This window comes from Saccopteryx bilineata, chromosome 3 (genome assembly GCF_036850765.1).
Source record: "Saccopteryx bilineata isolate mSacBil1 chromosome 3, mSacBil1_pri_phased_curated, whole genome shotgun sequence".
Classification (NCBI taxonomy): Eukaryota; Metazoa; Chordata; class Mammalia; order Chiroptera; family Emballonuridae; genus Saccopteryx; species Saccopteryx bilineata.
The window spans coordinates 150,653,816-150,666,038 of record NC_089492.1 but is presented as its reverse complement, the minus strand read 5'-3'; the positions used below and the strand labels follow the sequence as shown (position 1 = coordinate 150,666,038).

At 47.2% G+C, this 12,223-nt stretch overlaps 1 protein-coding gene across 1 annotated transcript in view; it reads right to left on the bottom strand.

Moving 5' to 3' along the window:
- Window positions 1-12,223, bottom strand: part of FER1L5 (fer-1 like family member 5) — a 60,269-nt gene that overhangs the window by 26,718 nt on the left and 21,328 nt on the right. Inside the window, exons 13-19 of the mRNA XM_066267763.1 lie at window positions 12,151-12,203; window positions 10,907-10,975; window positions 5,818-5,861; window positions 5,646-5,728; window positions 5,484-5,578; window positions 4,487-4,615; window positions 2,225-2,402 (exon numbers count right to left, since the gene is read on the bottom strand). Coding sequence (XP_066123860.1) covers window positions 2,225-2,402; window positions 4,487-4,615; window positions 5,484-5,578; window positions 5,646-5,728; window positions 5,818-5,861; window positions 10,907-10,975; window positions 12,151-12,203 — 651 coding nt within the window. The remainder of the gene's footprint in view (window positions 1-2,224; window positions 2,403-4,486; window positions 4,616-5,483; window positions 5,579-5,645; window positions 5,729-5,817; window positions 5,862-10,906; window positions 10,976-12,150; window positions 12,204-12,223) is intronic.

The window sequence follows — 12,223 nt, the reverse complement described above, 5'->3', positions numbered from 1 at the left end:
GCAATCAATAAACAACTATAAGTTGATGCTTCTCATTTCTTTCCATTTTTGTCTATCTCTGTCTGTCCTGCCCCCACTAAAAAAAAACAATAAAATAAACAAAAAGCAAGATGGCCCTGGCTGGTTTGCTCAATGGATAGAGCATCAGCACTGCATATGGACATCCTGGGTTTGATCCACTGTCAGGGCACACAGGAGTAGCGACCATCTGCTTCTCTTCCCCTCCCTCTGCAGCCAGTGGCTCGGTTAGTCTGAGCATTGACCCCAGATGCTGAGGATAGCTCAGTTGATTTGAGTATCAGCCTCAGACAGGTTGCTGAGTGGATCCTGGTCAGGATGCATGTGGAAATCTGTCTATCGCCCTTCCTCTCCCTTAAAAAAAAAAAAAAGCAAGGTGTGAATATTGCAAGTCAGGACTGTGATTATTTCTTGGGTAAATGGATCTGGGAAGAACATCTGGAAGGGGGTTTTCTAAGAGGCTGACAATCTTTTCTCTTTTATGCTGAGTGATAAGCTTGTGGGTACTACTTTTATTATTCTTCTTTAAGCCATATATGTATTTATATACTTTTTGTGTATTTATTTTATTATAATTTAGAACAAGTAGAACATTATGCTAATGAAGCCAGTCCTTCTCCATACGGTATGATTCTATATAAAAGAAAGGTCTGGGCCTGACCAGGCGGTGGCGCAGAGGATAGAGCGTCAGACTGGGATGCGGAAGACCCAGGTTCAAGACCCCGAGGTTGCCAGCTTGAGCGCGGGCTCATCTGGCTTGAGCAAAAAACCCAAGGTCGCTGGCTCGAGCAAGGGGTTATTCGGTCTGCTGAAGGCCCACGGTCAAGGAACATATGAGAAAGCAATCAATGAACAACTAAGGTGTCGCAATGCGCAATGAAAAATTAATGGTTGATGCTTCTCATCTCTCCGTTCCTGTCTGTCTGTCCCTGTTTATCCCTCACTCTGTCTCTCTCTCTGTCTCTGTAAAAAAATTAAAAAAAAAAAAAGAAAGGTCTGGAATAAAAAACCCTATAGAGACAGAAAGTAGATTAATGGTTGCTTAAAGTAGGGAAGATGAGGGAGAATAGAAAGTGATTGCAAGTGCGTACAGGATTTCTTTTTGGGGTGATGAATATTCTAAGCCCCGGCCAGATACCTCAGTTGGTTAGAGCTTGGTCCGAAGCACAAAGGTCACTGGTTTGGTCCTCAGTGAGGGCACAAACAAGAACACATCCATGTGCCTATCTTTTTCTCTCTAAAATCAATAAGTAAAAAGTTTTTAAAATAAATAAAATAAAATTGACCATGGTGATGGTGCACAGTTCTGTGAATATACTAAAAACCACTGAATTGTCCACTTTCTATGAATGAATTGTATGGTATTGTGAATTATATTTCAATAAAGGTGTTCTTAAAAACAAGTAGCGCCTGACCTGTACTGGTGCAGTGGGTGAAGCATTGACCTGGAGGTCACCAGTTCAAAACCCTGGGCTTGCCCTGTCAAGGCACTTAAAAGAAGCACTACTATGAGTTAACGCTTCCCTCCTTCCTCCACTTTCTCTCTCTCTCTCTCTCTCTTCTCTCAAAACAACAACAACAAAACAAAGTAGAGAAGAAAAATGTACAGAAATTCTCTCAGTGGGTGATGAGATAGCAAAGCTGGGGAAGATGAGAAGGAGACCGTATTCTCCCAGAGCAGTGAGTCTGGAGCTTGAGTGTGCATCTGAATCACCTGGAGGGCTTGGTAAATACTGGACTGCGGAGCCTCATTCCCAGAGATCCCGACTCTTTAGGACTGGGATAGGCCAAGAATCTGTATTTCTCACAGTTCCCAGACAATGCTGCTGCTGCTGCCCAGACACTGCAGTTAGAAGACTGTTGCTCTCTAGTGCTCAATATGCGTGCCCAATAGTTAGATAATGGGTAAAAAGACAAATGGATGGATAACAGGTAGGCAGGTGAACAGTGGATGACTGCTGCATGGATGGATGGGGTGGTTCAGAGCAGTGAGGGAGAAAATGGGGCTGGGAAATTTGTACTGTGAAGAAGCACTTGAAGTCAAGACCTGGTTTCAACTCTTGTGGGCTCACCACCCACTAGCTATGTAATGTTTTACGTGTGACTTCACCTCCCTGAAGCTTATGAGTGTTCCATGAGCTTAAAAGGGCACAGAGCCTGGCATACAATGAATGCTCCCAACCTCCTGGCTGGATCTGACTATTACCATCATATATCACTGGGCTATACTGTGTGGTTGAGATGACAGGCTTGTAATTCAGGTCCATTTTGTTTCCATAGTGGCCGATGCTGACTTCGAATTGGATCAGGTCCTTAAAGTTGGGCATCATGGTACAGGAAAGGAAGATGACGCACAGCCCATACTTTTGGCGGTTCTGGTGCTTCTAAAACAATAATCACCATTCCCCCAGCACATAAGCAAAGGATGAACAAGACTATAAATACAAAGACAGGCAAGGGATAAAGATGAGGTACACTGTTTCTGTAAAAAGCCACTTTGCTTCTCTTCAGAGTAAGCTTTTCTAGAGTCTGAGCCCCTCCCTCACTCAAAGCCTTTCCTTGAGCCCCACTCACCTGGCCTATTAAGGATGCAGTTCTTTCAGGACCTCCATCACTTGGCCCCTCCACCCACCCAGCCCTGCTTCCTTCCCATCCTGGAACTGAACAGGAGAGTCTTCCGCCTGGTCAGGTTAGGTTCTGGGTTGGTCCACCCACCTCTACCCATGTTGGATCACTCTGACCCTCTCCTTTTGGCCTAGATACCCTCCTCAAATGAGACCGAGTGTGGGCAGGGTGCCCGGTAGAGGCACACACACTCACATAGCCTCTTTGGATCCTTCTCAAGCCCCCTCCTCCCACCATGCCTCTCTTTTGCTCAGGGTCCTTTCTACATTATGTTAGCCCCTCTCTCATTTCTGTTGCCAACTTCTGCCCTACTCTTGCAGGTTCCCTAGCTCTGGTCTTCCCTCTCTTAAACATAGGTCTTCTTCTCCCCTGAGCCCCTGTTTAGCTACCACCTGATCTCATCTCCTGTCACTTTCCAGCCAAGTTGCTATGCACTTGTCTCTATGTACCACCTACAGCCTCCCCCTCCCACCTACAGCGCTTGGCTTCTCTCTTGACCCAAGGCTACTGGTGCCTTCCCAGTAACCAATGGATACCTGTGAGTCCACATCCTTTCTCTCTGCCACGTTCAGATAGCTGATGGCTCCTTTCTACAGCTCCCTCCTCCATAGGCTGCCCTAGAACTCCCCCTACAAAGCCCTCCTCCTGCTGCCTCTTAGGCTGTGGTGTCCTGATAGGCTCCAGCTTTAGTTCCCTTTTTCTTTCACTTCACCTACTCCCACTGGGCTGGTCATCCATGACCACAGTTCAGATCCTGGTGTGCTAATGGCACACCCATCTGTCCAGAAGCCTTGAAACTGGTGCTCATGGATGTCTCAGAAGCACAGGTCAAAGCAAGGTTAATCCTCTCCCCCAGATCTTCTCCTCTTCCAGGGAACTCAGGTTGAAACAAGTCACCCAACCACCTTGCCACCCGAAGCAGAAAATGGGAATCAGCTTAGGGAAGGTGGCCTCACTTCTGTGTCCTATTAGTTGATGGCTCTTATCATTCTGCTTCCAAAGGGACTCTGGAATGAGCTCCCTGATGTCCAGCTCTCTTCCCCTGTGACTGTACCTCGTTTCTCTTGAGTGAGTTGCTCCCCTTACTCCCTGATGAATATTCTTAACACTTTCCTGCCTCAGTGGCTCTCCCTTGCCTTCAGGAAGTAATTCAAACTCCTTAGAATGCTCCTTAGAATGTTTCTCCTTAGATAGAGAACACATTTCTTTCTTTTTTTTCTTTTCTTTTTTTTTTTTTTTTGTATTTTTCTGAAGCTGGAAATGGGGAGAGACAGTCAGACAGACTCCCGCATGCGTCTGACCGGGATCCACCCGGCACGTCCACCAGGTGCGACGCTCTGCCCACCAGGGGGCGATGCTCTGCCCCTCCGGGGTGTCGCTCTGCCACGACCAGAGCTACTCTAGCGCCTGTGGCAGAGGCCAAGGAGCCATCCCCAGCGCCCGGGCCATCTTTGCTCCAATGGAGCCTTGGCTGCGGGAGGGGAAGAGAGAGACAGAGAGGAAGGGGGGGGGTGGAGAAGCAAATGGGCGCTTCTCCTATGTGTCCTGGCCGGGAATCGAACCCGGGTTCCCCTCACGCCAGGCTGACGCTCTACCACTGAGCGAACCGGCCAGGGCCAAGGACACATTTCTTAAATCAAAGCCTTATCTTGTCCTTATTGGGTCCCCAAGCTACCTGGGATTTGGGACAGCAGAAGCTATGGTGGCACAGCAAAAACTCAGGTGGACTGACCACCATCCTCATGCTCCCATCACCTCATTCAGTTCGTGGCCAGGGTCAAAAGTGAGAGGCACAGTCAATCAGGGCAAGAAGAGGGCTTTTTTCTTCCTTGGGGGTTTCTACCTCTACATTAGTCACTTCCTGGGAGAGGTCCTTCATCACCACATCTTGGTGAGACTTCATGTGGGTGACTAATTCCAGGAAGACTCGGCCTCGATATGCCAAACCATCCTTCACAGAGCTGGGGATACTCTAGGGTAAGAAGGAGGAAGACAGAGAGAAAAGGGATGAGAGAAACAGAGCAGGCTAATCTCTTAACATCTCTGCAGCAAAGACAGAGTTGTCCAATAACTTCAACTCTAGGGAGGAATTTCAGACCCCAGACAGTGTTCCTGGAAAGCCTTGGGCCCTATCCCATCTTCTGCACTCTTCAGCCTTCTTCTCCCCTTCATGCATTCTGCCTGCAGATCCCCGTAAATGCTTCTTGCTGGGAGGAGACTGTGATAATTAGTGTGTTCTCCCTGCCTGGCCAATCAGAGCACATCCCACCTCCTTGGCCACAATAACTGGCCCTAGGGGAGCACATGTGACGTAAGGATACCAATGAGAATGCTCCCCTGGCCTTAAGTGTGAGAGGCTCTGGAGACCACATTCCCAGCATGGAAACCTGACTGTAGTGGGAAAGAATGAGACCTGGGCTAGACAACAGCAGGGATGAGAAATGGAGAAGTGAGAGTCTTCTGATGGTGCTGAGGCTCTCTGCCTGTCTCTTCCTCAGGCAGAACCCTTCTCAGCCCCATTCCCTTTTGTCAGTCAATTTGACTTGGCTTTCACTAACCCAATGATTTTCTACATTTGCCTGTGCTGTTCCTTTTGTTTCACAGGTCCTTTCCACCTGTCTCAAGGTCCCATCTCAGTGCCCTCCACCTATTCCTTTCTTGTGCCATAGCATATGTCCCACACATCCATGGCCATTTACGTACAGGTTTCATGTTCTCTACCAGCACATGATGGACAGAAACCGGCGCTGGGCCCTCCCCAGGCAGCTCCCAGGCCCCAGTGCCTCACAAATGGCCATTTTTACCTCCTCTGTTCCCTAGAGCTGACATGAGAAGCTTACTGTGCCTTCTTCTTGGATCTGGAAAGGGGCCTTTTTACCCCCATGGAGAGTCAGGAAGCTGGGGCCAAAGCAAGGTAGGAAACCAGAGTACATTCCTGCAAGAAGAGATGGTGAGAGGGCGGCCAGGTGGGAGGGGCAGAGGAGGGGTGGGAGGTAGCTTGCCTTCCGTTTCTGCTCCAGTGGATGAGATCTGGTTGAGGGACAGGCTGACAGTCCCAATCTCATTCCAGGTGTTTCTCTTGTAGCTGGAAAAAACACATACCGCTGGTTGAGCCCATGACCCAGTTCCCAGCTTCTCCCTGGCATGTTTTTCAGCCTCCACCCAGTTGCTCACCCGTCCAAGACTCTGAACTTGATGTAGCTGGAAAGGCAGGGCAGCTGCAGGGGGAGGCAAGAGGCGCAGTGGGTACATGTTTGTGTTTGGAGGCTCTAGTCCTCATGGAGACGGCAAGCACTTGGAAGTCCTGGGTCCAGGTCCAAGGCCTGCTTCAGTTACCAACGAGCCATTTGGATTTACCATAGGAGCTTCTGGATCCCAAACTTTAAGGCCCCCTCTTGCATGGGTCCCTCACAAAGTCATGAGAGAGACTAGGACTGTGTCCCATGATCATTTTGTAATCTTGTTCTTCAAATGGCTCCCTAATTGCATAAGCTCAGGACCCATAAGACCTGGGGCCTCCCTGACTATGGATTTCAACCAATGGGTCATCTATCTCAAACAGTAAATAACAATGGTTGCCCACTTGGGGGAGTCACATGTCCCCCAACCTGTGCTGAATGATCTGCCTATACTACCTGAGTGACCCTTCCTAACAAGCCCTATAGCCAGGCGCTATTCTTAGTCCCATTTTCGGACAGGAAAACTGAGGCACAGAGAAATTAAGTTCTTGAAGGTCTTATGTTATACTCAGGGGCAGATGTAGCCTCAGAGCTCTTTTATTATTTTATTTTATTCATTCATTTTAGAGAGGAGAGAGAGAGAGAGAGAGAGAAGGAGGGGAGGAGCAGGAAGCATCAACTCCCATATGTGCCTTGACCAGGTGAGCTCAGGGTTTCAAACCAGCGACCTCAGTGTTTCCAGGTTGACGCTTTATCCACTGTGCCACCACAGGTCAGACTAGCCTCAGAGCTCTTAATCACACTGTCAAAGCCCAGTGAGGACTGGGACTGTCCCTCTATGCAGATGGGGAATGAGGCCTAGAGAAGCAGAGAGACTAGCTCAAAGTCACATAGTAAGGGGTGGAGTCAGAATTGAAACCTATGCTTCTGAGTCTTTGTTTGTTTTTTATTTATTCATTTTAGGAAGGTGGGGAGAGAGGAGCAGGAAGCATCAATTCCCGTATGTGCCTTGACCACACAAGCCCAGGGTTTCAGACCAGTGACCTCAGCATTCCAGGTCGACACTCATTCCACTGTGCCACCACAGGTCAGGCCTATGCTTCTTAGTCTTATCTCCACTCTGCTATAGGATCTCCTTAATTATGAGAACAAAAAAAAATACATGTTTGAAACAGCTGTTAGGTTGAGGAATGAGTGCGACCCCTGTATTCTCAGCTGGGCCTCTTCTCCCCTCACAGCAGTTCCTAGGGCTCAGCCATGGTCCTTCTAGTTCTCCAGTCTCCTTGTCCATTCCCCACTTGCTGTGCAGGCTATGGGCCAAGGGGAGGTAGAGAAAGGGCTTTCCAGTTGAGCATCTGGGTATTAAGAAATTGGGAAATTGCCTGGGTTAAAGAAGGACGTTGGAAGTGGAGACATGAGCAATGCCAGGCATCCAGGTTTTCCAGAGTTATAAATCCTTCAAATTCAAATTCATTGCTCAATCACCTTTTCATCCACCCTGTTGAGAGACCTCCTCCCCTTTTCTAGTTCCTTATCTGGACTCCCCTCCTATCCTGGGACCCTGGGACTATAAACTCGCATGCCCTTATTTTCATAAGTACTCCGCGTACATCCTACATGGCTGGGGTCCTGACCATCTGGCCTCAACTGCTACCATCTGTGTAGTCATCTTGCCACATCAGAAGGAGGTTCACATCCGTTTGCTGCATTTCCAGAGGGCTGGTAATAATCAGGCCTTCATCCAGGTGGTCCCAATCCTGCTCTGCCAGAAATGGGTGAGATTCCAGGGGACTGGTAGACATCTTCAAATGCTGGAAGGCATCTTTCAGGGATGAAGGACAGCCTGGCCTGTGCCACTAAGTTCTTTTTTTTTTTTTAATAAATAAATTTTTATTTTAATGGGGTGACATCAATAAATCAGGGTACATATATTCAAAGAAAACATTTCCAGGTTATCTTGTCATTTAGTTCTGTTGCATAACCATCACCCAAAGAGAGATCGTCCTCCGTCACCTTCTATCCAGTTTTCTTTGTACCCCTCCCCTCTCCCCCTCTCCCTCCTTCCCTCCCCCCGCCCCCCATAATCACCACACTCCTGTCCATGTCTCTTAGTCTCGCTTTTATGTCCCACCAATGTATGGAATCCTGCAGTTCTTGTTTTTTTCTGATTCACTTATTTCACTCTGCATAACATTATCAAGATTCCACCATTCTGCTGTGAGTGATCCGATGTCATCATTTCTTCTAGCTGACTAGTATACCATGGTGTATATGTGCCCCATCTTCTTTATCCAGTCTTCTATTTTTTTTTTACAGTGATTAAAAGCCTTTAAGCAAACTCTTGGCCAATACAGCAAGATCCATAAAAGAGTAGTGTCCTTAACATGTTCACCAAGTCCAAGTTGGCCCCATCACCATGCCAAATCCCTGAAAAATGCAACCCAACCACAGTTCAGTCTGTTAGGAGCTGTCACAGGGAGCAGGAGTTCGGGAAAAGTCCACACAGGAAAAGTCCGCATGGCACTGGAATTGTTGTCACCATTCTATACTTTGCAGCTCATGTCCAAGTCCCAATGACCGCTGCTTCTAGCTGGTAATGGTTCAGGTAGACTGGAAAAGCCATCTGCAGCATGTGTGGATATGGAGCTTCTGTTCTCCTCTGCCTGGAGAGATGAGACCAGGTTGCCTTTCCCTGGAGCTCTGCGACTGTGGCATGGTAAAGAGAACCTTGGGATACACTAAGCAGTCTCGGTGTGGCTTCTTCAGTGTTCCTTGGTTGAAGAGTCCTCTTAGTTTAGTCCAAAGTTGGTTTTTCCAGATGATATTTCTTAAAATTAGTTTGTAATCCACTTTGGTTCTGGGAGGTAGATGTTGGTACGTCCGCCTACTCCAGCACCATCTTGTCTCTCGCCACTAAGTTCTGAGCCTGAGCCTCTGAGGGTCCTGGCTTCATCACAGCTGGGGACAGGTAGGAGTGAGCTTGGCAAGGGTGGGGGATGAATTTGGCCCCCTCTAAACCCCCTTCTTACTTTAAGAGTCTATAAAATGGCCCTGGCCGGTTGGCTCAGTGGTAGAGCGTCAGCCTGGCATGCAGGAGTCCCAGGTTCGATTCCTGGCCAGGGCACACAGGAGAAGCACCCATCTGCTTCTCCACCCCTCCCCCTCTCCTTCCTCTCTGTCTCTCTCTTCCTCTCCCGCAGCCAAGGCCCCATTGGGGCAAAGTTGGCCCGGGTGCTGAGGATGGCTCTGTGGTCTCTGCCTCAGGCGCTAGAATGGCTCTGGTTGCAACAGAGTGATGCCCCAGATGGGCAGAGCATCGCCCCCTGGTGGGCGTGCCGGGTGGATCCAGTCGGGCGCATGCGGGAGTCTGTCTGACTGCCTCCCCATTTCCAACTTCAGAAAAATACAAAAAAAAAGGGGGGGGTCTATAAAATAACCCAAGAAGGTAGGGATTAATAGGAATGGTTAAAAATGATGACTCAGCCTGACCAGGCGGTGGCGCAGTGGATAGAGTGTCGGACTGAGATGCAGAGGACCTGGGTTCAAGACCCCGAGGTCACCAGCTTAAGTGCGGGCTCATCTGGTTTGAGGAAAAGCCCACCAGCTTGGACCCAAAGTCACTGGCTCCAGCAATGGGTTACTCGGTCTGCTGAAGGCCCACGGTCAAGGCACATATGAGAAAGCAATCAATGAACAACTAAGGTGTTGCAATGCACAATGAAAAACTAATGATTGATGCTTCTCATCTTTCTCCGTTCCTGTCTGTCTGTCCCTGTCTATCCCTCTCTCTGACTCACTCTGTCTCTGTAAGAAATAAAAAAATAAAAAAATTAAATTAAAATAAAAATGATGACTCACCAGGTGGCAGAGTGGGGAAGCTTCTAGGAGAAGCAAGGAGGAGGGTCCACAGGAGGGAAAAGGGGAGATTATTACCTAATTTCATGTCACATAAATATAAGATATGAGGAACCCAAACACTCTCTGGCTGGCCAAACAGATGATACCTGGAGTGCTCAAGTTCTCTCAGAACCGTCTCCTCTGATTTTTTTTTTTTCTTTACAGAGAGAGAGTCAGAGAGAGGGACTGATAGGGACAGACATACAGGCACAGAGAGAGATGAGAAGTACCAATTCTTTGTTGTGACTCCTTAGTTGTTCATTGATTGCTTTCTCATATGTGCTTTGACCCGGGGGCTACAGCAGAGTGAGTGACCTCTTGCTCAAGCCAGCAACCTTGGGCTCAAGCCAGTGGCCTTGAGCTTCAAGCCAGCAACCTTTGGGTTCAAGCTAGCAACCAAGAGGATGTCTATGATCCCATGCTCACAGAACCCCACAAAGAAGAGCACCTTGGGCATTTACTGTACACACAAATAGCCCGACCATGTTGCTCAGAATAACTGGGCACATGGTACCTTTAGGCCTTCAATAAAGAGCTGTCACTCTATTCAGAGCATTTGGTCTAGGATAGTGATCCCCAACCTTTTTTGGGCCACGGACTGGTTTAATGTCAGAAAATATTTTCATGGACTGGCCTTTAGGGTGGGGCAGATAAATGTATCACGTGACCGAGACAGGTGTCAAGAGTGAGTCTTAGACGGATGTAACAGAGGGAATCTGGTCATTTAAAAAAAAAATAAAACATCGTTCAGACTTAAATATAAATAAAAAGGAAATAATGTAAGTTATTTATTCTTTCTCTGGGGACTGGTACCAAATGGCCCATAGACCGGTACCGGTCCACGGCCCGGGGGTTGGGGACCACTGGTCTAGCAGATAAGGTAATTCATAATACAATTTCGAATGAGTCTTTAAAGTGATTGTTTTGTTTTTTAATGTAGGTAAAATGACACATTTAAGTTTTCTGAAAAGTTCAGTTGTGTGGTCCGCTCATTTATTAATACTGGTTATAATAAGGTTTTCCATAATAGTTCTGGGCTTCCTCGTGCTCCCTATCAGACAGGGCTCTCCCCCATTGTGTGCTTCTTGGTCCCTCCTTCCATCCACACATCTAGACACACCAATACCCAAAAGTCCCTTTTGTTTGTGGGGCAGAGGAAGAGGGCAGGCATGATGGGATGTCAGTACCTGAATCTGGAAGGTCAGGATCTGGTTCCAGATTGGGTTCTCGGTTTGGGTCTTCACCTGTGTCTTAAGCTGGGAACATCCCAAAGCAGTGTCAATGCCAGCCTGTTCCCTCCTCTCTCCAAAGACCTCACCTTCTAGCCCTTCTGATCTGACCCACAGAAGAACACTGTCTACATTCCAGGGCTTATAATGGGACTCCCCAGACTAAAGACACTTGGACAACAACTCATCAGCCACAACTTCAGTCCTTTGTGTACTTATCCAGGCCCAGATTCCTTAATATTTGTCAAGTCAGCTTTCAACAGACTACATTTTTAAATAAATATAGGGTTCTAACTTTATTACGTGAGTGCATATATATAGATTGTGTTAAACTCTAAAATTCCAACGGAAAAGTGATCAAAACAACTCAAACGGCAGCAGCACACATAGCAAGCACCCCCTTCCTGAAGCATCATTTTAAAATTGATCTTAATCTAAACAATCATATGGGTAAAATCAACAGTTAGTTGGACTGCTTAAACTGCTTGATACACACTCAGAAAAACAAAGAAATATTAAAAATTTTGAAAAATATATGCCATCTACCACCCAAGATCTTCTCATTTAGATCTAGAATACAGACCACCCTGTGTGGTGGTTCTAAGATATGTCCACCAATCTGTTGGTACTCCTTCCTTCAAAAGATGGACACTAACACTTCTCCCCTTATGTATGGGCTGGATTTAATGACTTCTAATAGGTAAATATGGTGAAATTGGTGGTTTATAAATTCAGAGACTCGTCTATTTAACTTTAGCCCAGTATTCCCCAAATTTGAGCATAAGATCCTTTTTTGCAAAAAGCATCATTCAGCACACTTTAGAAGATGCTACTTTGTTTGTAAAGGTTCATGGAATGAATATTAGCAACATCCCGCCAGAACCCTCAATTTCTAGATGAAGAAATAGAGGCTCAGAGGGGACGTTGAAGATCTCTGTCACCTGCAAGTGAAGTTCATTTGCAGGGATGTTGTTTCACTCGGTCATTTACTCATCAGTCCATTCTGGGCACTGGGCACAGCTGTGTGGCTATGCCGTGGTCTCTACCTTCACAGAGTTCCTGGCCCAGTGGGATCACATGTCCCATTAATGGAAGACCTGGAAGATGATTCCTGGGGTCCCACCTACTAACACAGTCTTATCCTCACACTTTTTTTTTCTAGGTGACCGTTTCTCTAAGCTACACAGCCTTTCTACACTTACCTTTTCCCCAATTAGTTCCACCTCTAACACAGGACTCACTAAGTGGTTTTTCTCTGTGAAAAAAATTAAAAGT